The 27147-nt window shown below is 42.8% G+C and overlaps 1 protein-coding gene across 2 annotated transcripts in view; it reads right to left on the bottom strand.

The window, feature by feature from the left end:
* Positions 1-6206: 6206 nt before the first annotated feature.
* ATP2A2 (ATPase sarcoplasmic/endoplasmic reticulum Ca2+ transporting 2) overlaps positions 6207-27147 on the bottom strand; it is a 45443-nt gene continuing 24502 nt past the window's right edge. The window contains exons 7-21 of one of the 2 annotated variants that reach the window (XM_051785826.1): positions 26103-26188; positions 24747-25211; positions 22399-22487; positions 19322-19424; positions 18679-18810; positions 18464-18586; positions 18077-18295; positions 16959-17294; positions 16479-16699; positions 15253-15455; positions 15000-15085; positions 14455-14588; positions 13336-13453; positions 12590-12710; positions 6207-7295 (exon numbers count right to left, since the gene is read on the bottom strand). In XM_051785826.1, the coding sequence (XP_051641786.1) occupies positions 7282-7295; positions 12590-12710; positions 13336-13453; positions 14455-14588; positions 15000-15085; positions 15253-15455; positions 16479-16699; positions 16959-17294; positions 18077-18295; positions 18464-18586; positions 18679-18810; positions 19322-19424; positions 22399-22487; positions 24747-25211; positions 26103-26188 (2450 nt within the window). In that variant the 3' untranslated portion in view covers positions 6207-7281. Of the gene's footprint in view, positions 12711-13335; positions 13454-14454; positions 14589-14999; positions 15086-15252; positions 15456-16478; positions 16700-16958; positions 17295-18076; positions 18296-18463; positions 18587-18678; positions 18811-19321; positions 19425-22398; positions 22488-24746; positions 25212-26102; positions 26189-27147 lie in introns of both variants that reach the window. The other variant, XM_051785825.1, reaches the window with a different exon arrangement.

Here is a 27147-nt window from a genome sequence, read left to right as displayed (position 1 = left end):
GGATGTTCCTAAAAGCTTTTACAGCAGTGACTCAAAGCACTTCACATTCTGTATACAGCACTGACATTTAAAATGGTATAAAAGGAATCCATCCCTCTTCCCTTGCATTGCTGGAGAAATGTTAAATTATGCAAAACCCCATATTGTCCTGGTTTTTCCATGTTTATGTACTTCCTGGTTTTGTCAGGTAACACTTAAATTCATATGTTTTCCCCTCACCTTTTGAAGCAAAGTCACTTCATGTACAGATTCTCAGCATTTCAAGGGTGAGCTGCTTTGGGTAATCTAGAAACTGTTGCAGTTCTGTGGGCTTGATGTGTGGGAGGAGGAATTACTTATTTTTCTTACTGTTCTGATTGCCTTAGTCTTTACCAAAACACGGGGTTTTTTTAATCTTTATATTGGCAATTTAATGCCTTTTGTATTTATTCTGTTACCACAGGTATGCTGGAGCACACAGACTTTTTTTAGAAAGCTAAAAAATAGCTTTGAGTATCAGTTGGAGGAAAAATGGCCATTTGATATAACTGCATGAGGTGGAAAAGAAGCTTCTCCCTGTAAGGCAGATAAGAGTAAAATATCATCCTTCTGTGATGTATCAAAAATGCAAACAAAGAATAGGCAGATTATGGGCTGTTTTGGAAATGTTTTGGTATGTCACATCTAACAAAAGAGGAGTCTAATTTAAAAAAAAGAAAAGAGCTGGGTGCCTGTTCTCTCTGGAATTTCCTGGGCTTTAAACTTTCCAAAATATCAGATTGAACTGTGGTTGTTTGAAGGTGATTTGGGAAGAACAGCAAAGCATGTGCTGCTGTCCTGGGGGGTGGATGGGCATGAGCTGCTCCTGCTCTTCCATTGAGCAAATCCACCAAATGAGAGGCCTGATCCTGTTCTTCCCTTGTACCATTGCTGTGGGATGCAGTGAATAGATTTCAGCTCATCATATGTCTCATGACAGAAATATATTTGTACAAGCAAATTCAAAGCATCTTTTTAAAAAAAAAAAAAAAAGAACTTTGTTTTCTCTTCACACTCAACATTCATCTGATTCATCTGCAGCTTTCTAGTTGTATTGCAGACCTCTGCTGTGGATGAAAATGGAGTAGTTTGTGGTGTGTTTGTATATAATCTGATAATCTCTGCTCTAAGAACAGGCAGGAAACTAAAACTACTTCAAGATAAGTGTGTTTAGGTGCAGCTTTAACAAGTCCAGGCACACCTTAGGACACCTTGAGGTGGCTGTTCAAAATAGAGTTGGATCCTTGCTGCTTTGGTTTTCTGAGAACTTGGCTCCTCACTGAAAACTAAATGTCAGATCCTGCAGGTAAAACCTTGGTGAGTATCTGATGTGTTGGGCTCACGTAGCTGGTGTGTAATCTTTGCTAATAGTGGTACAGTAAGGGACTAAGGAATTTCAAGGTGCATTTGAGATTATATAGATATATTTAGCACTCACTTCAGAATTCTAGAGGGATTCTTGTCTATTAATGAGCCTTCATTAGCACTCTAATTTTAGAATGTGATCTCTGGTTTTGCAGAGATCTTGTAGTCTCCAGTGCCCTTCTAGTTCAGGGAATAGAACAATTAGCCCTTAATGAGCAGCTGACCTCATTCCCTCCCTCACTCACGTGCTGTGCACCTTAGAAGAAAAGATCACAAAGCCAAAAACTGAAGTTCAGGCTGTGTCAAATCAGAGATGGAAGTGAAACAGTTTGTGAGGCAAAAAAGCCATTGCCATCCAGTTCTAACTGTACAGTGTTGGCATGTCTGAGATGACAGTCTGGAGCTGGGTAAGGACAGAGGGCCCAAGTTTGCTTTAAATCACTGAGTTTAAGTCACAAATATAATTTAAGTTTTAGTTCTTTCCTGTTTTGCAATAGGAAAGACAAGAAGTGGTGGAAAGGGACCGAATTTCTTCAAACCATACGTAGAGTTGGGTGAGGGCTAAAAGGCTGAGTTTAGCAGAGCCTAAAAGCAACACAAATTCAGGATGTGGCTAGAAATTGCCTAAATAATGCATTTATTCACACTTTATCCTGCCATATGCTGATAACACCTGAAATTCCAGCAGTATTTCTAATTCTGATTTCCAGATCTTGGGAATTCTAGAATTGTGAAGCAGAGATGAAGAAGGGACTGCTGGCCAGTATCAGTGTTTTCTGTACAACTGAGGTGCTTCTTCCTTTCCTGCTACTGCTGATTATAGAGAGATTTTTGATTAACTAGCAATTTTTTTCCCTTTCAGTAACTGTCTTCCTCATTAGGCCTGTTTGTGTGGTGATTCTTCCCTCCTTGCTTTTCAGGAGCTCAGTGATGTGTGAACTGATCCATCCATGACAGAAGCAGGGAGGATTTCTGATTCAGCAAAACTTACTCCCTCCCTTAGATCTCAGGGGTAAGAAAATCTCAAAGGCTGTGTCAGCCACTGTAATCTCAAGTTACACAAATACACCACATCCAAATATCTTTTAGGAGAACAGATCTAAATCAGTGCAGTCTGCAGGGGTCTGAAATTTAGTGACCTTAGGTGGGCTTAAACTGAGTATAAACCTGTGATTTCAAACTAAATAACCTTAGGCAGGGCTTAAAGTTCTAGATAAGCTGTATTCAGTACTGCCCTTCAGTAAATTGGGACCATTTTATTTAGTGCCCAGCAGAACTCAAGCACATTGCAGTTGGTTTCAGTGTAGTTTCTTCATGGAAAGGATCCAGTGTGGGCCTGAATATTTACAGGCAACAAGAAGTCCAGTTACATGGCAGTGGCTGGAGGGGCAGCAGCAGCAGCAGCAGGAGCAGCACTGCTCAGCTACTGTGGATCAGGGATTTGGAACATCTCCCAGCTGGACTCCCGGGCTGGGGGAGTTCAGGGGTTGGCAGAAATGAGCTCCTTACTTTAGCAGTTGATCCAAGAGCTTGGGTCGATCTGGCAGCACAAAAGGGCCTGTTCCTGTCTGGAGAGGCAGCGTGTGCTTTGCTAGAAAAAGCTGTTACGATGCCAGTTCTTTCCCTGAACTATTTAACTATTGAAAAATGCTTCCAATTTTTATATTCCTACTTTATTTCCTTGCATTCAGTGTGTGCTATGCTGTGTCACTCCTTGATGTGCAGTATGGTTGGATGGGCTGAAGCTGCTAACTTGGCTTCATCCTCTTGGAATACTAAATAGTTTTCCAGGGCACTGAAGTGTGGTGACATCAGCAGGGCAACATCAGCAATCAGTTGATACTCAACTTCCTTGGGCTGCTCTGTGGAAGCTGCTGTCCATGTGGTTCCTGGGATAACTGTCTGTTGGGAAGCCAGTAAAGCTGGGATCTGTGACTGTGAGGGGCTGCTTTGCCTTGTAAAACTTGATGGGTGCTGATAGGAGCGGGAAGGTGGTGTAACCTCAGTTTCTGCTTTCCCTGCTGAAGTCCACAGTGAAAGTGAGATGGAAAATTTGTATGGATTGATTGTCAATCTGGAATGTTGGTGTCTGTGTAACTAACACGGGGAAAGTTTGGCATTACTCTGAAAAAAGCAGTAATTCCTGTATTAGCCCAAATTCTCTCTGACCAGGGCAGCTCCTGGATTCTTGCTGTGCCAAGAGGAGGGACAGGGTATGGAGACAGGCTGTCACCTTTCCTCAGCTCCCCAGGAGAGCTTTTAATAGGTGAGAAAGGAGGAGGTGGCTCCCATTGACCTTTTGGTGTCAGTTCTGCAGAGGATAATGTCACACTGAAACTCAGCCAATTTGATAAAGCTGGAGGTCAAGTGTTTGCTCCCCTTGTGGAAATATACTGGGCTCTGAGAAGTTTTAAGGACCCTCCACCCAGCTCTCTGGAAATATTTGAGTTTTTGGAAGAGAGATTTAACCCTTCCTGTGCTGTGCTTTGATTTCTGCTTTTGTTGCTGCTGCTGCTCTTGCCTGAAAAGGGGGATAAGGAAACAGATGGGTTTGATCTCCTTTTGTACTGGGATTTACCATCCATGCAAGTAAATTCAGAGGCTTCACAGGGTGGCAGGAAGAACATCCATCATCTGGCCTTAAAGAGGTGTCGAGAGGTTTACAGCTTGGTACTGGGGTTCTGTGGTAGGACACCAAGGTGCTGTGTGGTGAAGGGAGGTGTATGGCCCAGTCCTAACCCCAGTCTAGTCCCAGTGCCAGCCCAGTGAGCAGAGCCTTTCCACTGGGTAGAAGAGGGACTGAAAGGCTTGATGGGATGTTGCCAGCTGGGCTTTCACCCAGATGGAAATGTCTTGGAAAAGACTTCAAAGTCTTGAAGCTGCCATGCAGCTGGTGAGGGAGCTCTTAATCCCATTAGGATTTGGGATCAGAGCGTCAGCAGCTCTGTTTTGGGAAAGGTTGGATGCTGTTAGTCGAGCAGGAAGGGCATCACCCCTATAGACTCAGCTGTAAGGGAATTACTCTTATAGGTTCAGTTCTCACTGTCTCTAATGAAAGGGCAGAGCCTTGGCCTGATTAGGTAAATCCCTGGAGCCTGCTAAATTGAGTCTGAAGTCTTCTCTGCAGTAAATCGTTGGGATGTAATATTTTAGAAGACCACCTCAGGTGCTCAGAGCTCTGCAGACTGAGCAGAGGGGGATTGCTGGTCTGTCTTTTACAGTCCCAGGATTTTCCTGTGGCTTTTTCCTAACTCAGTGGGGAAGAAAATTTGCCATCTCCCCTCCCCAAGGCTTCTCTCATTTCTCGCCCACCCTCCTGGGGGTGGATGTGGGCTCTAATCACACACAAATTTACCTCGAGGTAAAATTGGGGTTATTTCCTGCCCTCTGTATTTAGAGTTTGATGTAATGTGCCCATAATGCCTCATAACTGCTCTATGGGGAGCTGCTTCCTTGCTCTGCTGTCAGTGGCTCATCCATGTGATGCTTTAGAGCTGAGGGTTGCAGGGAGAGGAGGAGGAGGAGGAGGAGGGGGAAGATGAAGCTGTTGATTTCGGCATCTCTTACCACACACTCTTGCACCGAGTACCTTGGCAACCCACTGAGCATCACGTTCTGCTCACATGGCTGTACTCCAGAGTGCTGCCTCAGGGTCACTTGAGGGACTCGCTCTGCCTTTAGCTTGCAGATCATCATTTAAAGAAAGGTTTAAAAATCAGGTGTGAGTTCGTGTCACTTTGCTCAGAGAGGCGCTGTCTGAGCGCAGAGGTGCTGGAATGTACCTCGCTGTGACAGCAGCTTGAGCTGTTCCCTGAATAATGACTTTGTATCTCCCTGAGCGTTACACTCGGCACCCATGCTGGGGACAAGAATTTCCACAGGCTGAGAAAAGGGGCAGGAGATGGGCCAAGCACGTTGGTACATGGGATGGTGAGATCTGAGCAACACTTCAGCTGCGAGGGAGCCTCGTTGTCCCTTTGGTTGCTTCCTAATTACAGCCAGGCTGAGGCTGTGACAAGAGGTGCTACTGGGGCAGTCCTGGCCAAATGCCTGTGATCCCTCAGCCCAGGTGTCCCTGGGAAGTGCAAATGGGAGCCCTTCACTGCCCCAGCAGGAAGGGCTGTGCTGGCAGAGCTCTTGGTGTGTGCTGAGGCTCCAAATGCAGCCCCAGGAAGAGCTGGGAGGTACAGAGTGTGGAGCCTGGCTCTGACAGCCCCAGCCAGAGGTGAGAGCAGAGCTCAGCCTGCCCACACAACACTACCATAGTAGGAAGCAGTCACAGCAGCTCAGCCCGAGGCCTTCCTTAACACACCCTCCACCATCCCAGAGTTCTGCTGGACAATGGAATTCAACCTCTGTATTTTTAAACCTCACACCGTGGCATTTGAAGGGTCTCAGACGTGTCACCTCATTTGGATAAGGCCGTTTGCCAGCACGGTGCTGCTCTCAGGGGCTGAGGCTGAGGGCCATTACACCTCATTTAAAACATATTCCTCAAGTTGCCTCTTATTCCAAACAAAATGTAGTGTTTGGGCTTTGGAGCAGAGCATTACAAGACACTTGGAAAAGCCAGCTTTTACCCTTGAGGTGCTTTAGCCTTGCCTAACTCCTGTGCTGTGAGCTCGTGGCAGAACAGCCCCTGGTGTGGGGAAGGGAGTGAGCCCAAAGTGCCAAGCACTCCCAGCAGGATGCTCGTGGTGTGGTTTGGAGCAAATACATTTGGTTCATCCTCCTTTTGCCTACGGAAGGGGAAGAGACCAGGAGCTACTTCAGGCTGGGGCAATTTAGAAGATAGAATAGGACAAAAAAAAAAAAAAAAGATGTAGTTGGGAAAGAATTGTTTATTTTACGTTTTCTCAGAGGGATTTTACAAACAATGGAGCATTTTAAAAAAACTGAGTGATCAAAGTACTTGACAGTGTCCCTTAAACACACACACAAGCCCCTGGACAGAGGAAATCACACCAGCGAGGAGGTCAATACTGCCGAGGAGCAGCTGCATCTGCATAGTTCTAGGAGGGAAGATTGTGGTGGTGCTAAAAAGTGGCATCCTGGCATTAAAATAAGAAGAGCACGGACCTGCAGGAAACAAAGTGCATCAAATACCACGCCGAGTATGTATTGGAGAATAAATTTATTTACCTGATACAAATGAAACTAGGTGTGATGCTCCTTTTACTGTCAGCATGTCAATAGACAATTGATCTTATTTACAACTTCTAAAGGTCGCACATGCAGCTGTGGGAACTGGCTACGTCGTTGTTGCTTTTTAGATAAATGCATCACAATATTTTGTATTGCACCAACATCTGTCTTACTGCCTTAGATTTAAATAAGTTACATTACAGTGCAAAAGAGGTTGATTTGCACAGATGATAAAAAAATCCAAAGTTATGAAGTGGAGGCTTACGGTTTAACATTCATCTGTAATCGTTTCCATGGATTTATAAATAGGAGAGCATTGTACAGAAGCTGTTGGAGTTGGATGTTTGGATGATACAATACAGAGAGATCCATCTACAACCCAAGGCATGCATTATCTGATATTGTACATTGTATAAACTGACATTTTACATACAGGAAATATGGGAAATTGGCTGACAGCTCCGTGATCCTTGTTCAAGGAAAACCCAACTCTTCTCCATGCAGCACAGAAACCAACCTTCTCTGGAGAGAGTTCCGCCTCGAAAATCTATATTGCACGTTTGTACATCTGTATCATGGAGTCCTAATGGTACCACACATTTCTTCCACAGAGAACACAATGAGTTTTTGTTTTTTTAGGGAAAGCAAAGGATCTTTACACGATACATGCAGAAGTTTTGGTAGATGTGTTGCTAAAAACACATGCACGCAACAAAACAACCTTACATTTCTGCAAAATTGTTTAGGAAGCGATTACTCCAGTATTGCTGAAAAGGAAAGAAAGAAAAGGCATCAGTTAATGAAAGGATGAATGCTCAGTTATCATTATACAAGCAAGGCTAAGATCAACAGTGGCAGAAGAAAGAATGTTAAGTTTGGTAACTGGCTGCTCTGTCGTTGAAGGGACACTCTCAGGTTACTTTGTCCTTAAAGCCCAGACCCTCTGGATTAAAGCTCAGCTCCTCTGAGCAGAGCTCCCTTGATCACCAGCAGAGCCAGCACTTCCTACCAAAGACTGCAGTGAAAAATAATTAAGACATTCAAGTAACTTTTGCCTTTCTCTGCCTGATCAGTGGCAGCAGACAAGTCTCACTGATTTGGAATTTTTATTTTCAAGTTTCACCCTACACATGTGGAGCTCACTGTTTTAAGGGTGTTTTTCTAATCGAGGCATTATTCCAAGTTTGGTCCCCAAAGTGACCTAACAATGTCCCTTTTCCAGGCAGCTTGTTCTGGGAAGCAGTAGGAAAGCTTTGAAGAAGTCATTACACTACACAGATTAATGTGTAGGCCAAGGGGAGAGTAGAAGGTCCTAAAGCTCCCCCTGTACTTCAGCCCCACACCACAGCGTAAGGTCAGCCCTGTGTCTGGGAGAGCCTGGGGTGCTCTGGGGCCCTACAACTCCAGGGAAGCTCTTCCAAACACTGCTTCAACACTGTAAAATTTGGGCTCTCCTGCTAAGATTTGAAAATGCATATTAATGCAATTAAGGATGTAATTAGCAGAGATTAGGGAAACAGTTAATGGTTAGAAGTGCAAAAAAGTAAAACGAGACAGGTGCAAGAGACAGACGACTCTGTATCGGTTTTACCTCCCTTCATCTCAGCAAATCGAACCCTCTTTAGGCTGTTTACCACGAACTGTGGGCAGGAGCTGTGTTCTCTGAACAGAACTGCTGTACTGCATTCTATCAGCAGATTAAAATCTCATTTTCGTACCATTAACCTCCCAACCAGACTCCCTGCAAACACGAGCCCTGGAGCACTTGGACAGACTGGTGTATGTTTTTCTGCAGCCTCTTTCATCCTCATTTATTTGCAATAACGTTTTGGGAAACCAAGTATGAACTATTTTTATTGCTTGGATGGCAGCAAGAAGGAGCAGCTCGTTGTGTAAGCTCATGGACAGCACTTTGGATCATTCATATGTGAAAGCAGAGGGAGCCCAAGGCACTGCAAAGACAAAAGCTCCTGTCTAAATATTTAGTGTAAGGCTGCAGCTGCCTGAGCATCCTCCTTGCTACAGAACCTTGGATTCAGGAGGAGCTGCTCTTACTCCAAACCCCACTGGGTTCCCAGCACAAGCCAATATCCTTCCTGGTGTTCCCAGCATAAGGCAGCATCAATCACACGATTGATCCTGGTCTTACACACCCCTCTCACACTAGAAAATAAGCAGCAACGTGTGAGGGCACCAAGGAATCCAGAAAACAGCAGAGATGGCAAAGCTTGGTGAGATGAGAGCAAAGAGAAACAAAAAATATGAGGTTATTTTCTAAGAATGGAGTGGGAGATCAAGCCTGGGGAACTCTGAGCTATTTCTGCTTGAGGAAGTGCTGCTGTTTGTATGTTCTCAGGAACACAAAAAATAGGAACAGGAAAATAGGAGTTATCTATTGCTACCCCTAGTTACCCTATTTCAACCTGGGGAGGCTTGAGAGGAAATATTTGGGACCAAAGAAATTAAATGAGAATTTCAACTTCAAGATGTTGGCAAGTCAGCCTGTTATGAAAGGTCCTCCCTTCCTGGCTTCTCCAGATGAAAGGGCTGAGGCTGAAGGATAACAGGATCTATACAGCTAAGGTAAATTGAGTTAACACATTTCCTGCAGTGATTCCAAACCTTGCACTGCAGTTCTGTACTTTCTAAAACAGAAAAGCCCTCAGAAAAGCTGCCTGTTTCTCTCCTACTGCAACTCCCACTGTCTGCTCAGCTCCCAGGGTGGAGCCCAGACCCACAGCACTCCCTCCAGGATCACAAGGTTGTGATTCCAGGGCAGGACGAGCTGCCCAGGAGGAGGTTCATGGTGGGTCTTGAAATTTGGCCAATCCAGACCAGACAAGGCTGGGATTTACAACACCTGGAAAACAGAAGTCCTAAAGCACAGCACAGCTGCCATTGAACCTGAGACCTGCACCTGCTGATCTTGGGGAACTCTATTGCTCCACTTCTGCAGGAAGATTTGGACAAGACTGGGAGAAATAAAATCAGGGTAGATGAAGATTGCTTGGGCTCTGTAGGAGCACCTTATAAAAGCTGACTGTTCCTGTAGGCTCAGGAGCCTGTAGGGATGGATCCCACTCCATTTACCCACCACTCATCCAGCTTTTAGGGCAAACTGAAGGAACACAAGGCCCTATCCCAAGTGCCTCCAAGCTCTCAGATGTCTGTGGAAATCCAGGACACAAGCAGCAAGATTCATTTTCAACACAGACAGGTGTTGAAGACTGAATTCTACTTATCAACAGTCATTTCCCCCTTCACTTTCTTAGAGAAGGAAAAAGGGGCCAAATAGCAGGATCATTTGGCATAAAAGACAGGAATAGGATTGTACAAGAAGCAGGATCACTCATGGTGGCTTTAAAAAGGCCACCAATATGGTGCTCTGCAGGTTCAACAGAACCAGTGCTCAAGGATTCAGTGGCATTCCTGCCCTGGAAAATGTCTGTCAATAACGTTGGGAGCACACAGAACTAACTTGCTAGTATTTGTTTCCAACAAGTAACATACTGGGACATATTTTGATCTCAAGGAATCCTGAATCACATGAACTATTATTTTTCCATTTCAAGAAACAGGGTCAAGCTTCATGCTGCTCATTTGTTACTGATACAGCAAATGGCCAGTGCAGGCCAGTGGTTTTGTGGAATGCAAAACCTTAGTTTGGCTCTTCCACACTAAAAAAGGGCATTCAAGGGGATTTAAAATGCTCACAGTTCAGCAACACACCTACTGCATCATCAGGTCAGCTCCTCTGAGCCTCTCCGGCACCAACTCAGACAAGTCAAAGTCTCTGTAAACAGAGCACTCACAATATGCAGTGGAATTTCTGATAGAGCCTGAGTGTTCTGAGGGGAGAGTCTATATTTGAGAGCTTAGACCAAGAGAATGATGTGTGCTCGCTGGATTCCAGCTGGCACCAACAGGACACAGCCTGGAACTGTCCTGTCCCTCCAGGAGGGATCACAAAGCTGCCTGAATTTGGTTACTCAGCCTGAGCCAGCACAAGATAACACAGCACCTGCTGCTCTACAGACACAGTGACCCCAGGACAGGTTTCAGAGACTGTCCTGTTAAGCTGAGACTGTTCTTTTGCCTTCTCAGATGGCCACTGTACAAATAATGAGCTGCTTTTGCCAGGAGCAGCACCTGCCCTTTGAGCACTGCTGGTACCAGGGATGAGGGAAGGGTGGGAGCCCCTATTTCAGAGCAGGGAAAAGCTTTGGAGTAAACCAGCACCTGACCACGAGTACCAGAGAGTTTTGGACACTAAACATTCACGTTCACAGCTGTCAGGGTCTTAAGTTTGAGATAAAATTAGACAAATCTGTAACTTAAGACCAAAAGCTGTAAGACCTCGGGACACTAAGGCTCCCAGGTGCTATAAAACAAGACCCTAAAATACACTAAACCAAAAGCAAGTGCTTTGCCTTTGGAATCAGTAATTTGAGCTTCAGACCACAAAACAAGAGTCTAAAGTGGTGATAATAATGTAGCACAGCAGAGTTTGACAAAACACAGCATGGGAATGAAGGAAATTACTATTTATTCTTCAACATGTATACATCATAATGCTATTTTACAGCAAGTCACCACTGGCAGGGTGAAATGGAAGAGAAATACTCACTTTAGTCGATGAAAGTTGGAAGGCATTGGAGAAAAACACCACAGTTAGGACTGTTAATGACTTACACATTGTTGATACAGGACTGAATTTGAAAACATGCTTTAACATTTACCGTAATAATGAAGGTGGTTAGTGCCACATCAAAATAAAAATAGTTCTATACAATATGTTCAATTTGGTCATGTGCTATTTACAGATTTTACAAAAAACACACACGAGCTTGTTACTTCAAGTCAGGCTTACAACAGGCCAGCAGAGTAACCCCATGGATACAACTGAGCATTAGTGCCCTAAGTGTAGGAAATCTAATTTCTACCTATGCAGTGCAAGTAATTTTTCCAGGTCTCATTGCAAATTTTGATCTTAAAGGGGGGGGGGGAAAGAGAAAGAAAAAGAAAGGCTCTGATGTGTAAATGAAGTATTAACCCCCAACTTAAACCCACTTTTGAATTCAAATAGATTGTGTTTGTTAAAAAGGCTTTAGATTTAAGGAGACAGAAGTAGCCCTCCCTGTCCCTGCAAAATGGGCAACACTGGCAAAATAAGGTCTTGTTACAATAAAATACAATAGACAAAATAAATAATCTTAAAAAAAACACAACCCTATTTGTGTTTAGAGTATGGAAGAACCCCAGCAGGCTGCAGCTGGAATGGTATTTTCTGCACGAGCAAGATTAGGCATTACCTCATACAGAAACTGGTGTAAACAAGGACAGTCAAGAACCAAGAGTGAGGGAAGAGGGGAACTGAGAAGGAATCCTGACCGAGGGAGCAGGACTCTCTACCCAGTGCAGAAAGTTCTGCTCGTGAATCAAACCTGACTTTATGACAAATTAAGTTTGGATGATCATGCAGGAGACAAACAGTTACATGCTTTTTTAGTTTTAGACAACACACATTCATTCCCTAAAATCTGCTGCCAATTTAGTCTGATAGTGTCCGCTGGCTCAAAACAAATTTGCTTTTTTTTTTACATGATGAATAGACTATTGAACAGAACACTGTACATGCTTTTCATCTACAAAAAAATATTTGCATAAAATAGTGTTAGTTCTCTGTACATGTCAATGGACACTTTAACTGTGTATAAAAGAGGAATATATTGCCCCCACTGAAGTCAGAAAAAGCAAAAAACCAAAAATCTAGATTATGAAACCTCCATCACCGGCAAATATGTTCATGTGAAAATTCAGCAGAAATAGACAGTTGCTCTAAACAATAAAAAAATTAAGTTAAACTCTTTTTTTTTTTTTTCCATTGAATGTAAAACTCGTCACCATGTCAGTCAAGACCAGAACATATCACTAAAGTTAGTGTCTGTGCTGTAAAGCCAGATAACCAAGGGCATAGTAATGAACACAAACGGCCAGGAAACTCCTTCGGTGCATGCTGACAGAGCACAGGGTTTGGTGGCAGGCCTCACACTATCTTTACCAGGTTCCAGGTAGTTACGGGCCACATATTTAAGTGTTTCATCCAGCAGAATGACAGGGAGGGAGATTTTCAACACCATCAGCCACTGAGTCACGTTCAACGGCGTGATCTGGAAGATAATCTGAAAGAAAAGCCGAGTGTTACAGAATCCCAGGATGTGCCGAGCTGGAAGGGACCCACAAGGATCATGGAGTCCAACCCTCAGCCCTGCACAGGCCCATCCCCAAGAGTTACCCTGTGCCTGAGAGGATCATCCAAGTGCTCTCTGAGCTCTGGCAGCCTTGGTGCTGTGCCCACTGCCCTGGGGAGCCTGTTCAGTGCCCAACCACCCTCTGGGGAAGAACTTTTTCTAACATCGAACCTAAACCTGCCTTGACAGAACTCCAGGCCATTCCCTGGGTCCTGGCCCTGGTCCCCACAGAGCAGAGCTCAGGGCCTGCCCCTCCTCTGCCCCTCACAAGGAAGTTGTAACCACAATGAGGTCTCCCCTCAGTTTCCTCCAGCTGAACACAGCAAGTGCCCTCAGCCACTCTTCATACAGCCTCCCCTCCAGGCCCTTCCCCATCTTCACTGCCCTCCTCTGGACACTCTCTAATGCCTTAATATCTTTCTTACACTGTGGTGACCGAAGCTGCCACAATATTCCAGGTGCATCTCTCCTCCCCCTCCAGCCCTTGCCTGAAGCCCCACACAGGTTTGTGCTCTACCTCCAAGGTCAGGGGTGGGCATGAGACACGTGCACTTACTGGCAGTGGTTCCACATAAAGGATAAGGAAGTGGAGGGACATGGACAAGCAAATGGCTCCCACCAGCCAGATGTTCTCCCACGGGGGCATCCTCATCAGGGACTGGTTTTCTGACAGGCTGCAAGAGGAACACAGGATATGTGTGTGTAGGTAACACTGACAGGAAGCTCCATGAACCACAACACCATCCAGACAGCACAGCAGCATGGCAAGGCACAGGGATCCCACTGGGGAGGCAGGGAAGATCCCAGGATATGGTTTTATATGTATGTTGCAACTTTAAACTACCCTGAAAGTCAGCTTAGAAAAGCAGTCAGTCAGCCTCACATTTAATCCTGAAAGCTCTTGTATGTTCTGCTCGTTCTTGATCTGGTCCATTCTTTTCACTATGACCCCAAAATCCTCCCTTGGGAAGGGCAAGGGAAGGATGGACATGGAAGCATAAAACAGAATCCACTCCAGTCCACCCAGTTCTTCTGAAGTTCACTGAAAGACCGACAGAGGGTCAAGTACTGGCACCTTCTTTAATCCTGCTCTTGATTCCATTTGCATTTAGGCAGAAGACACTGAGATCCAGAGCACCTGGATGTAGGACCTTACTATGTAGGACTACCCCAGTACACTTGTATTTGAAGTTTATTTGTTTTTAAATTAACTGACCTCTAAGCTATTTGAAGAAAAATACCCTTGACATTGTGCTATTTAGTGGTTTCCATTTATAATCTAATATTAATTGGCTAAACCCACACTCCCTTAGGGCAGGAAAAACTATTTTCCATATCTTCAGCATTCTTATTTTAGTTCTCCTTGATATCACTTTATACCAACATAGGAGGGATAATCTGATTGATTAAGCTTAGATTAAAAATAATGGAAAATATTTCAGTTGCTTGTGCTTAGTAAAATACCAGAGTGAATTGGCAGCCTTAAAAATATACCTTTTGATAAGGGATCTCAAATGTTATCTCAGAGTCATTTTGTTTGCACTACTGGGACTGAGAAAGGAAATGTGACTCATTCTTTGTTAGCTGAGCTGTCCACCAAGAATCAAATTACACAAAAAGCAGGGTTTTGGAGGAGTTAGGCAGAGGCTCTGCTTCCCTGCCTGGACGCACGAACCTGTTGAGAGCATTGCACATCTCTATGGTGACGAGCACAGACAGAGCCATTGTCATCGGATACGGGGACTCGAAAACCACGCAGTCGACCCCGAAGAAATCTGGATTGTCCTCTTTGCACTGCAGAAAATGGCTCTGGAACAGAACAATGTGAGCTCACTCCCACAGCTTGTTAACTTTGAAAATTGTAAAACAGGCAATTAGGCAAAAAAAGCAGTGAGTATTATAGAAAGAGAAGTTTCTACTGTGACTCTCAAACCCAGTGCTTATAAACTTTTGCCCACTTCAGGAAAAATCCCCTTTAGGCTTTTACTTACAAGACAACAATTAACCCTTCAAATTGTTAGAAGCTCAGGTATCCAACCCCTGAGCTTTACTACTAAGCCTAATTAATCATGATCAATTTTACAGTAACAGGTCTCAAAATGTCCAATTATATAAATTCCAGCAACCTACCAGTTTTCTACAGTCATTTCAAGCATGAAAGCAGCAGGTAAAGCATGAAAGCTCCCCTCTCCCCCCAAAAATATTAAACTGAGCAAATACCAGCTGGTAAAAGGAAACTCTTGGACCACCATCAGCAGCAATAAACCACCAAGCAGCAGCACCCACTGTGGCAGCACCAACGTAGCCTGGAAGAAAACAAAGTGCTTTTCTCAGCACTGTGAACTGTACACAAAACAAGACCTCACTTGCCACACTTGAACTTCTACCTCAAGACTTCCAGCACTGGAAAAAAAATAAGTTGTAATTCACGTCTTAAGTGTTTATTTAAAGGAAAAAAGCCATTAGTACTCACATCCAATAGCCAGGTAACGGAAGAAGAGCCACCCACTGATCAGGGGCTCTTTGGGGTTGCGCGGGGGCTTGTTCATGATGTCGAGGTCAGGAGGGTTAAAGCCCAGAGCAGTGGCAGGGAGACCATCAGTCACAAGGTTTACCCACAGCAGCTGGACAGGGATCAGAGCTTCAGGAAAACCCAGGGCAGCAGTCAAGAAGATGCTACAAAGAAACCCACCAGTTACAAGCTTATTTATGTAAGTCAGTCCTTTAAGGTTTAAGCCTAAGCCTGCAGCATCACTTCTGTTCTCTCATACCGAGTTCTCCACTTCAGATCACAAGCTGAGTATTCAAAATCAGAAAACTAAAACCATATCCAAGAGCAAACACTTCTAACCACTAAAGCATGCAAGCTTTGAAGCATTGTCTTCTTTTGGTAGCTTCAAAAAATTGAAGTTTTCGCTTTAGGCTTGTTTTTCCCCACTCTGCTTGTCTGTATAGGTAAATACACACACACACACACATATATATGGATAAAGGCTTGCAAGCCACTTTCTAAAAGACATTTTAGCTCGAATGACTAAGCTTCATTTCCCTAGATCACTGCTACTCCCTGCAGAAGTTTAATGAGCATGTAGCTTTCATGGCTCCAAGGCTGTGTGAATAAATAGAACAGACACAGGGGCTGCAGCAAGAGCCAGATGAAGGATGGCTTTAAAGTTGACAAGAAACAAGGTAAGACAATTGCTGTGTTTTATTCCACTCTGGGAGAAAGTCTGCTTTGATGTAAGGGCTGTGAGGAGATCAATATTGACATTCTGCTACCAGAAATGCATTCTGTGGTGCTGGGTCCCCACTGCTCCTCACAGAGGAACACAAGACACGTTTAACCTGAGGTTAAACAAACATCTAAGCTATGCCTGTGACTGAGTTATCTGAAATTTCAGATCTTGTAATATTTGATTAAGGGTTTTGTTTTCCTGTGCTAGAGAATTATTCCAATCATAGAAATAATTGGAAAGCATTACCTACTGAGCTACAATATTCTATGTAACACAATGTCGACTTCTGTGGCCAGCTACAATTCTTCTCTAAAGACCAGGCCACAAACATACAACTCCCACAATGATCAATCACCTGGAGAACCTGTTCCTCTGGTTTTAGTGAGAAATACTGAAGTAAATAACCAACAGAAGACTCCACCATCACTACTCTAGTTCAAAGAAAAAACGGATTTAAACCTACCAAACAACCTCCCCAACGTTGGAGGAGATCAGGTACCGGATGAACTGCTTCATGTTGTTATAAATGGCACGTCCTTCTTCCACGGCAGCGACGATCGTGGAGAAATTGTCATCTGCTAAAACCATTTCAGAGGCAGTTTTAGCCACTGCAGTGCCAGAACCCATAGCAATTCCAATTTCTGCCTTCTTCAGTGCAGGGGCATCATTGACACCATCACCAGTCTAAAATGAGAATTCAGAGTTGAAACAAAAAATTAAATGAATAAGGTGGGGACTTATGTGAAGGGCCAGAAAGGAAATTTGCACTGGGTATGTTTTGGATCCTTAAAAATCACTAAGTGCAGAACTATCCTGAGGCTTTAGAGTTTAAGGATATGTGGAAACAAGTGTTTTCCAGAATGGGGCACTAGTCTGAAAGGGCCTAATTAGGGTTTAAACACAGTGTTTGCCTTTCCAACCGAGGATCAGCTCCATCACTTACCATGGCTGTGATCTCATCGAAAGACTGGAGAAACTCCACGATCTTGGATTTGTGGGAAGGCTCCACCCGAGCAAAGCAGCGGGCATGGTGACAGGCATCTCTCTGGGCAGCGAGCGAGAGCTCATCGAACTCCCGGCCCGTGAAGGCTTTGGTGGAAACGTCCTCGTCCTCCACGAAGATCCCGATGCGGCGGCAAATGGCCACGGCCGTGCCCTTGTTGTCCCCAGTGATCATGATGACCCTGATGCCAGCCTGTCTGCACAGCTTGATGGATGAAGCTACTTCAATCCTCGGGGGATCCAGCATTCCCACACAGCCCACAAAGGTCAGGTTGGTCTGGAATGAGACACACCAAGTTTTAGTGCAAGATCCTGGAGATTCCTCATCTGACAGCAGTGAAATCCTTTTGCTTGCACTTTACATCTCTCTCAGTGTAGTGAGATCTGTTTTTACTCCTTGTCCTACCTTTCCAAACATACTTTGCTTCAAATGCACTAATTTTCTTGGTTAAAATGTGCTCTAGTTGCCAGCCTTGCAAATTCAACCTGCAAGCACTGAGTCTTTTGGTTTTGTAATCAGTGCCAGGAGCACAGAGCACAAGCCAAAAGCTCTCATGCAACTGTTATTTCCCTCCCTCTAAATATCAGACACAGATTTCATTGGAAAATTACAGAGCAGCAAAGATGATAATCATGGATTGAGCCCCTGCAGCTGACAGCACATTGCACACAATGGCAGGTATGTTCCATCACAAAATCCCCAAAGAGCTCTTGTAGTTGGGCAACCACTAAAGCTGAAACCACAATGCAGTTTTGGGAATATTTTTCAGAGTCAGTCTCTGAGAACAGTTGAAGGAGTTATGATCCTGAGGACCTGTAAGTAAAATATTTCAGTTTGCAGCTGGCTTTTTATCTTCCACCAGCCATCAACAGTTTCTTCTAAAACACAAAGTCTCTTCCTAAACTAAGTGTTCCCTCCACACATGCGGGTAACTATTGTGTCTGACATCAAAAACAGCCAGAAAGAGAAAGTTCTCAGATGTAACTTCCTCAAGGAATAATCAGACATAAGAGTTCCATTCTCCACTTTGGGAGAGGGAGGAGTGCCACCAATCTTACCTCATAGTTAATGAAATTTGAGGAGTCCTCCAGATTCATCTCCTCCTTTTTGGGAGGATTGTCGTGGGTTGCCAGAGCCAAGCAACGCAGTGTATCTCTACCAGTTCCCCATTCCCTAATGACTGACATTATTTTCTGCTTAATTCCTGGGGTTAATGGTATTTTAGCATTTCCAACACGGACATGTGTACACCTGTCAATCACACCTTCAGGAGCACCCTGTGGAGGCAAAAAAAAAAAGTTATTTAGCTTAATAAAACCCTTGCTTGCTTAAATTACAAAGTCCTTCCTCCATCTTCAAGCTGCAGTTCGTTGTACTATAATTTTTAAGTGTTTTGCTGCTTTGTAGCCATCCCACAGCTCCAGTTTTTCAGGTGAGGAACTGACCTTCACAAACATCTTGCTCATGGACGTGCGGCTCGGCTTGTTGGGTGTGCAGTAGACAGACATGGACTTTCTGTCTCTTGAGAATTCCAGAGTGAATTCTTTCTTCATGAGTTGTTTTATCACCTTAAAAGAAAGACAACAGCATAAAAATGCATGTAGATAATACACACTACAGACCTCTGTCCCAAAACAATCCCAGATCACAGATCACTCACCGAGTTACAAGCGTTGGCACGTTCGATTCTAGAGAGTCCTTTCAGATCTGTGTCAAACACATTCATCTTCTCCACCAGGCAGGTAAGTGCTGTTTCTGTGGCTTCACCAACCTTCTCATAAACTCCCTTAGCCTTTAGTTAACACAAAGCAAACAAAAACACAGGAGTTTAAACCTCACCTGGAACCTACTGGAGACAGAAGTTCAAGTTTCACAACGGAAAAAAAGAAAGGCTTAACAAGATTTACTGTGGCTTATGAAACAAGCAGAACTATTTTTAAAGAGCAGCTTTGAAGAGTATGATTTGTAGGAATTTGAAGCCTTTGCACTCAAGAGCAGCAGAGAAAGATGTCAAGTACTTTTCATCAAGCATTTAAGTCATTATGAGATGTAGCAACCCTAAGGCAGAGAGGCAAAGCAAGAAAGCAGCAGGAGATCTCCAAATTACAGATTACACTTGCTGCTGCATTTAGTTCTCTCAGGATTCAACAAACAAGTAGTTCTCAGAATTAATACTTCAGAGGACCTAAATAGTCTCCCCCCATGATTAGAAGGGGATTTACCACGGAAAGGCACTGCACAGATGAGAACAAACCATTTATCCCCATTCTCACTCTCTCCTGTGTTCCAGGACATGTTCTTACCTCATTGTAATCCAAAGAGGAATCATTGCAGAGTGCACAGATTGTTGCAAGTTCCACAAGTCCATCATACTGACTACATTTAATGAGTTTGTCATCTTTGTGCCTTTCCAGAGGGAGAAAAGGGGAAGAATCAAGGTAGTTATTTAGTATGAGCATCTCACCTTTTCCTCCAGTGACAGTCACACAGAAATGTGGAAAAGAGCTCAGTGAGGAGGCACAGGAAAGCAGGATTAGAGTGTGTGCAGGGCTTGGAGGGGAGTTCCAGGAAGGGGAGGGATATTGTTGGATACCTTAGGAGTTTAGCTGTCTTTCTACTGCATATTCTGCACATTTACTGCAGTGCATGAAGTGCATGCACTGGGCAGGTCTAAAAGCAGATTTCACCTCTTTGATTTCTTAAAATTCAATCTGTAATATGTGAACCTCCTAAACCAGTGAAAAGCCAAGTCACTCCACAACATAAATTCCACTAGAACAGAAACACCTTCCTAGCAGTAATACACATTCAGTGATCAGTATTCTCAGGTCTTCAGAGAGAGGGAAGGTACAAATAAGAAATAACTGCTTTGCTCTCACATTTGGAAACAGTTAATAAATAAATTCCTTTTCTAGAGCACTACCATACTTCTACAGTAAGCATAAAAGAACCAAGACAGTGTTCAATACTGTTATTTTCCCCCTACCAAAATCAGCAAGACAAAACTAATATGTAACATCTTTTATTAAAGTTCTCCAGGAGGGAAATAAAAGGCCTGATGGTGGAAAGATGTGGATCACTACTCCATAAGAATCCACAACACAGACTATGACATGTCCCATTATGTAACCTTTTGTTCAGTTGTGGTGCTGCAAACAAATTCCAGTATTGTGTAACAAAGCACGTGAACAAAATGAATCTTAAGAAAACAAATATGGGTTTAGCATTTCATTTTGTATATAATTCAACAGCCATAAGCAGTGGCTTTGAAGTGTCAACTCTTTAACCTTCTCAGCAGCTCTTGGGTTGTCACCTCATCTATCCCAGATAAAACTTCCTGTTTTCACCTGTTCTGAACTAAAAGAACATATTGGAACATCCATTACTTGTTGATGGGGATTTTATCATCAAATTGTTCCTCATCAACAATTTCTGAAGACTGGCAAATGCAGAGTCTGAGGTGCTGGGATCAGTTCTGGATAAAGGAGGGTTTTTTTCCTTCCAGTTTCAGGCTTTTCAATTAGCTAAAGATGAACTCATTTGAAGGTCAAATGCAATCTCTGCCAGTTTTTGGTGAAGTTCTTAATTACTGTAAATTTTGTGCTCTCAGTTTGCAGTAAGCATGTGCTGAGACACAGCAAAACTACTCCAAACTGCCTGACAATCTCTAACATCCCTGGGAAATAAATCAGCACGAAATTCTGGGTTTTCTGTAAGATATATTTGTTATTTTATGTGCTGAATACATCTTAGAGGAGCATTACATATCAAATATTTTAAGAGTAAATGAAAAATTACTGATTTAGTGCAAAAACCACTTAGTGGTTATGAAAAAGAACAGGCTGTGGAAAACAACAGTGTCTGAAGTACAAAGTAACACGTGTCAGAAACAGTCCATATCTGGAGCAGGTCCTGCTCTGGGGCAGTGCAGTGGAACAAGAGCCTCTTAACCCCCCAGACATCATTTTCAGTGAGAGTTTGTAATCCAAGGTGAAGTCAGTCACTTAAAATCCCTGCAAAGCCCCTGATTTAAAAGCTGTCCATAAAGGCAGAAATAAATCAGCCCTAAAGGTTTGAGAGTTCAGCTGTGTTTCCTCTGACAGCCTTTCTGAGGTAATTTCCCTCTCACAGAACCCTTTGTGTAGGTGAATGCAGCGTGTTTAACACACTTGTTCACATTTCCCCAACTCCAGCAAGTAAAAATTGAACATTAACATATATTGATGTCTGTCTTATTATACTCAACATCTGCTACCACACTATATTTTATTATTTTGTTTATCTGGAGCTCTTGTGAGACCAGACAGAGCTCAACAGTGTCTGCAAGGTCTAGAGTGTCACCTTGCCTGAAATGAAAGCATAAGCTTTTGACAGCAATTAGCTTTGAAACAAAAAAGAGAATTGGGGAATTAAGAGTCCCAGCTGCTGAGAACACCAGGCTCTTAAGTGCTATGGAAATTAAACAGATAATCACAATTGAGATGGGTGAGACTGCAGGAGGCAGAGGCAAATGGGAAACTGCACAAGGCTGAGATGTTTACAAGAACTCAATCTTATCTCTTCTGCAGGTAAAACTGAAGCGATAAGATTAAAAACACATCAAAGACTGACAAAGTAAAAGGAGCTGTAACAACCCAGTCAAGAAGCAGAGCCCTAAAAATTCCTGAAGTTGTCAGGATGAACCACCTACCTCACTGGTAGAGACTTGCAACTGATAAAGTAAACCAAACCTCATTCCTTTCCTAAGGGACTGGTTTAGCACCAGCTCAAATACCAAAGGCTGAGACAAACACACACATCTTGTCAAGTAGAGATGCACCAATAAACTATTGAGGGCAGGGAACAGGAATTTACAGTAAATTTAAGTATTAACTCCAACACATTCAGAAGATACTTTAGAAAAAACAAATTCCACCTTCTCCAAGGCAGATTAATTAGAAACACTGAGTTCACTGATTGGCAAAGTCTCACCTCTTCAGATTTATCCAGTTTTTAAATAAAAAAGTAAACTTTTTAAAGTTTACTTTAAACTTAAAGTAAGTTTACTTGCTTTAAATTTTGAGGCACTGGGATAGACAATCTCAGACCAGTAAGATTTCAGTACAATAAATCCTCTCTACCCCTAATTAATGTTTATATTATCAAAGGATCACTGCAATATTGGAGGCTGTATTAAGCAAGTTTCATGAAGGTTTACTCTTCTAGAATTTAACTTTGTTTTCCTGTTAATTCCTTTTCTCCCAGCCCTTCAGTGTGTACTCACTGGTTGATCTTTTGTTTATTAACAATTGCTACTGAGTATCACATGCACCACTTTTCAAGACTAAAGTAATAGTTAATGCATAAATAGATAAATATTTAACTTCAACAGAACACTTACACTTCTCCCATGGGAGCATATGTTGAACCAGTTACAGTAAATTCGTTGAGGGAACAGCTGTCTCCTTCTACTCTGTCCAGGATAAACATCTGAAATTAGAGGGTTAAAATTGTTACTATCTTTGAACAATAATTAATGCAAGAGATTTAAACAGGCCTAGAGCAAGGAGGTCCAAGAGGCAAGTTTAGGTTGAATAAACAAAGCAGACAAAATCTGATACTCTGCACTTCGATTCCCCCATGTTTGAACAGCTCCATATTCTGCAGCACCAAGTACAGAAAACAGCCCTTCTGCTTTGAAAACTGCCTTGAGACACAACTACAGAGGAGCTGAAAAACACAAACTATGTGCACTTCACTTCAGCTGTGGAGACTTCTCACACACCACTTGACAATCCTGACTATACCCAAACTCTCCCTAAGCTTCAGACTTGTGGATTAATTCTCATGAAACATGAATTATTTCTCTTTGAAACAGCAGTTCCAGTCAAAAGCAGCACAGGGCAGCTTGGAAACTGATAATTCCTGCCAAAGTCAAAATAAAAGCATCTACAAACAGGAGAAGCTGTGAGATCTAAGAGATGGGGATTTAGGCAAGAGCCAGACTATGGCTTAACACCAGCCTTAAGTGAAAGTGTTTCCTCTCCTGGTTTTCTAGTTACAGGGCACTTTATCACATGGTCCACTGGTGAAATGACATTTTCAAATTAAGACACCAGTCTGAAAGATGCTGCTGTATCCCAAGAGACCTGCATCTCACTCTTCCCTTTGTTTCCTTTCTGGGAGAGCTGCAGGCAGAACCACATCTGAGAAGATACAGATGAAAACTAAAGCTGCCTTACTCTTCATGGCTTGCTGGAGTGGTAGTGGAAAAGATAATTTCTCACTAAATGATGGTGTGTCTTAATGGAACTTCTCATCCACTGGTTAGTACAGGCCATTTTGTCACATCACATTTTAGCAATGTCTTCCCCTCCCCTCATTGTGCTGCCCTATGTTTCAGATGAGCATCCTCACAAAATACAGCCTAATAAAATAAACTTAGTTGTTATAGGATCAGAGCTTTGCTATATTTTTGCAGAATCTTACAGTTAATGTTATTTTGCAGCTGCCAGAGGTTAACAAGGAACCAAGTAAAGTTGTACTGCACAAGACCTAAAACATTTACCTCTAAATAAGGAGTAGAGCATTTTGAGCTTTTAAGTAAACACAACTTAAATGATGAGTTAACCAGGAAGCCTCCTGCTTTTGGCATCTGCATGATGAAAAAATCCCTGCAAAGACTAGGGCAGTTATGCAACTCTACTGCAAGTAACCTCCTCTGGAATACTGATGAGCAGCTGCTTTGTGTCTCTTAGGTATAAATACTACGATACTTAAGGAAGTAGAACAAGTCACCCACCAATTAGGAAGAAAAAGCCATCAATCACATGAGAATAAAGTGCCTAGGGCTTACAAACTTTGGCCACTGGTGTGCAGTGCTCAACAGACACATTTGGAATTCTAACCCAATGTAAGGAGACTCTGAACATTTGATGTCGGAGTTGCTGTGCCACTGAACTTCTACAGTCACTAAACACAGGAACTCAGGGTTTTCTCCATAAAATCCCTGCACAGAAGCACAAACTGGCAACTGAAATGCATTCTGTTAAGGGACTAGCTGTAAAAGTCCCAAAATAACCAACACTTAAGGAACACTGGGGGGAAAGGAGGAGGGGCACAGAACTCATGCTCACCTGAAAATACACCAAACACTGAAGATGACCCTGGCAATGGTGGCAGGGCCAACTGCACCTCCAAGCTGCCAGATTAGTCAGACAATGCTGCACATTGAGAATACCACTGATCTACAGAGCCACTGGAGATAACCAAATAAAGGTGGAGCCACTCAGTAGTGAAAACATCTTTGACTATCAAAGCTACTGCAGTAAATCTACTTTTCTCATATTAAGTTTCTCCACCCATGGTTATCTTTCTCAATTAAAGAGGCAAGTGTTTAACACTACACACATCCTGTTCCACAGTGTAACTTTTTGAAACAGGGCACAAATCACACCAAATAATTACCAGTACCATGAAAGGCTCACAGAACAGTCAATGGAAAGCTGCTTGCAAACAACTTTCTCTTCCATCCAGAGCTATTTCTGGTCATGACTAAATAAGGGAAGAGATAAAAGCCTTCAAGACTCCACAGTGGAAAACTGAATCAAAAGTGGAAGCTTATCTTAGGAAAATAAAGCAGGATTTTGATGAGATGAGAACCAAAAGACTCAGGAACAGAGGAATTCCAGCAATGCTGACTATTCAAACAGAGTGGCTGAGGAGAAGAGGAGAACTAGAAGAACATACCCTGCACACTGACATCTGGTTCGTGGTCAGAGTACCAGTCTTGTCAGAACAAATGACTGAGGTGCAGCCCAAGGTTTCCACAGAGGGCAGACTCCTGACAATGGCATTCTTCTTGGCCATCCTGCGAGTTCCCAGAGCCAGGCAGGTGGTGATGACAGCAGGGAGACCCTCGGGAATGGCAGCCACAGCAAGAGCAACAGCGATTTTGAAGTAATAGATGGCACCTCGGATCCAGGAGCCGCCGTGAACGGGGTCGTTGAAGTGACCAATGTTTATTATCCAAACTGCAATGCAGATGAGGGAGATGACTTTGGACAGCTGCTCCCCAAACTCATCCAGTTTCTGCTGCAGGGGGGTTCTCTCCTGCTCAGTAGCCACCATCTCATCACGAATTTTCCCAATTTCAGTGTTCACTCCTGTTGCAATAACCACTCCCATGGCCTTACCAGCAGCAATGTTTGTACCCTGAAGCAAAGAAAGACAAGGGAAGAGAAAACCTGTAGTCAATCTATAAACAGTTTGTGTTTGAGTTTGTTCTAATTTAAAAAAAAAACACCACAAAAATACCCTAAACTACCTTATACAAGTCCAGACTGTGTGTCAGCCAGGGTACAGAAAAAGAGGAAGAGGATGACACTGTCCCTGTGTCTGTAGGGAACATTCCAGTGTGGAATTTTTCCTTCCAGAACAGGCTCAAAACAATTCAGTATCGATCTCTCACAAGCAGCACAGGCAAACCCAGCTGCTGAGTAAGCACTATGGATTTCAGCTGCAATCTTAGGTGTGGTTTTCCTTTCTCTTTTTTTTTTAATTAGGATTGTATTTTGCCAGATTTAATGCTATTTACTATGAGTAATAGATGTGTTCTCATGGACTCCCTGTGTGAACACACGTACATGAGAAAGAACAGTTAAATTTTCTACAAGCAGCCTGCCAGCAATAAGTTATTTTCTTACCTAAAAGGTATTTAATGCTTCCTTTCCTATACAGTTTTCAATTTTAGCCACACAATACCACAATTTGTGTGGGCATTCTTATCACTCATAAGAACTATTACTTTAGAAAATTAATGTAGAAGCACTTTAAAAGTGTGTGTGCTCCAGCTTTCAGGACTTCCTTGTGAAGGACAAAAATAGTTTTCCTCATATAGGTTTCATCCAGCATCTTCCCTGAGGATAGCTTTTATTAAAAGTTAATTCTAATTTTTAAATCATTTAGTACCTGGAGACACACATAGAAATGTGTATAGAGAATATAACAAAAGTCCTACAGCTTTTAGGGGAATATTTAAAGTTCTGCTCATTTTTATCAGCTTCAGAATTATTTTACAAATTATTTGAAAATTTCAAAACTTACAGAAAAGAGCATGTTCTTCTTGTCTTGGTTTACAGCACGAGGATCAGGCACAGGGTCAGTGTGCTTAATAACAGACACAGATTCACCTAAAATAATAAGAAGAGATTGTACATGTATCTTGAGTCCTGAGGGAATCAAAAAGTTATAATCCTCAGTCCTAAAATTTTTAAGATGTTAAACTTCTTTCCTCACATGATTTTATTTAATTGCTTAAGTGAAACAAGGAGTTGTTTCAGTTGACCAAGAAAACTGAATGGCTGACTTTTAATGAAAATGGTGTATCTGTTTCTGTGAACACGTCACAGGTATAGAAAGGTTCCTTTTCTAGAGAAACAGATGTTTGTTGCTACATCAGATTTCACAAGGTGCTGCTCTCAGCTCCAGTCATGGAGTTACACTGCTTTTGCAAACTCAAGAGAACCAAAGTTTCCTACTTATAAAAGCTTTTTGCTAAACAGCATCTTAGACTTCAGTTCTACTTTATTAGTCAGGAGACTTGAGCATCAACTTGGCTGAAAAAAGAATTCTTTAAAATAAGAAGTCTGTTATTTAAATAAAGGCAAGGAATTATTCCCTTTTTATAGATTTCCGGTGGATCATTTCTTCTGCTTATTTCAGTTCCAAACACGGAGTGCCTCCATTTTTTTATGCTAAACATAAGTAAGCTTGATCAGTTCTGTGCTATTCAGGATCTGTACTGAGAAACTTTGGGGCTTCAAGGATGAAAAACAGCTTGCCTATCAACACTTCACTGTTTTAAAATTCAGAGCTAGTTAACATTAATTTATGCCACCAAAACAGGCTGACAGATCTTCATGTTCCAGCTGAAAGCAGACTGTTGGACCACGCTTGGTTGATTCCCAGCTTCTTTCCTATATTCAGAAGTACTTCTACTTTGTTTGGTTTGCAACAAATCTGAAAGGGGCTCTAAAAATAACTCCTGCACTTGAGGGCTGGTACCAGAAAACACATGAATGTGTGTGCACAGAATTTCAGCAAATAAGGCTTGAGTGTGCTGGGCCTTTAGTAACAGCAGCTTAAATGC

This window comes from Manacus candei, unplaced genomic scaffold (genome assembly GCF_025592945.1).
Source record: "Manacus candei isolate 608988 ecotype Guabito, Panama unplaced genomic scaffold, ASM2559294v1 h1tg000020l, whole genome shotgun sequence".
NCBI classification, from domain to species: domain Eukaryota; kingdom Metazoa; phylum Chordata; class Aves; order Passeriformes; family Pipridae; genus Manacus; species Manacus candei.
The sequence above is the reverse complement of the archived record's forward strand: the minus strand, read 5'-3'. Positions and strand labels throughout refer to the sequence as shown.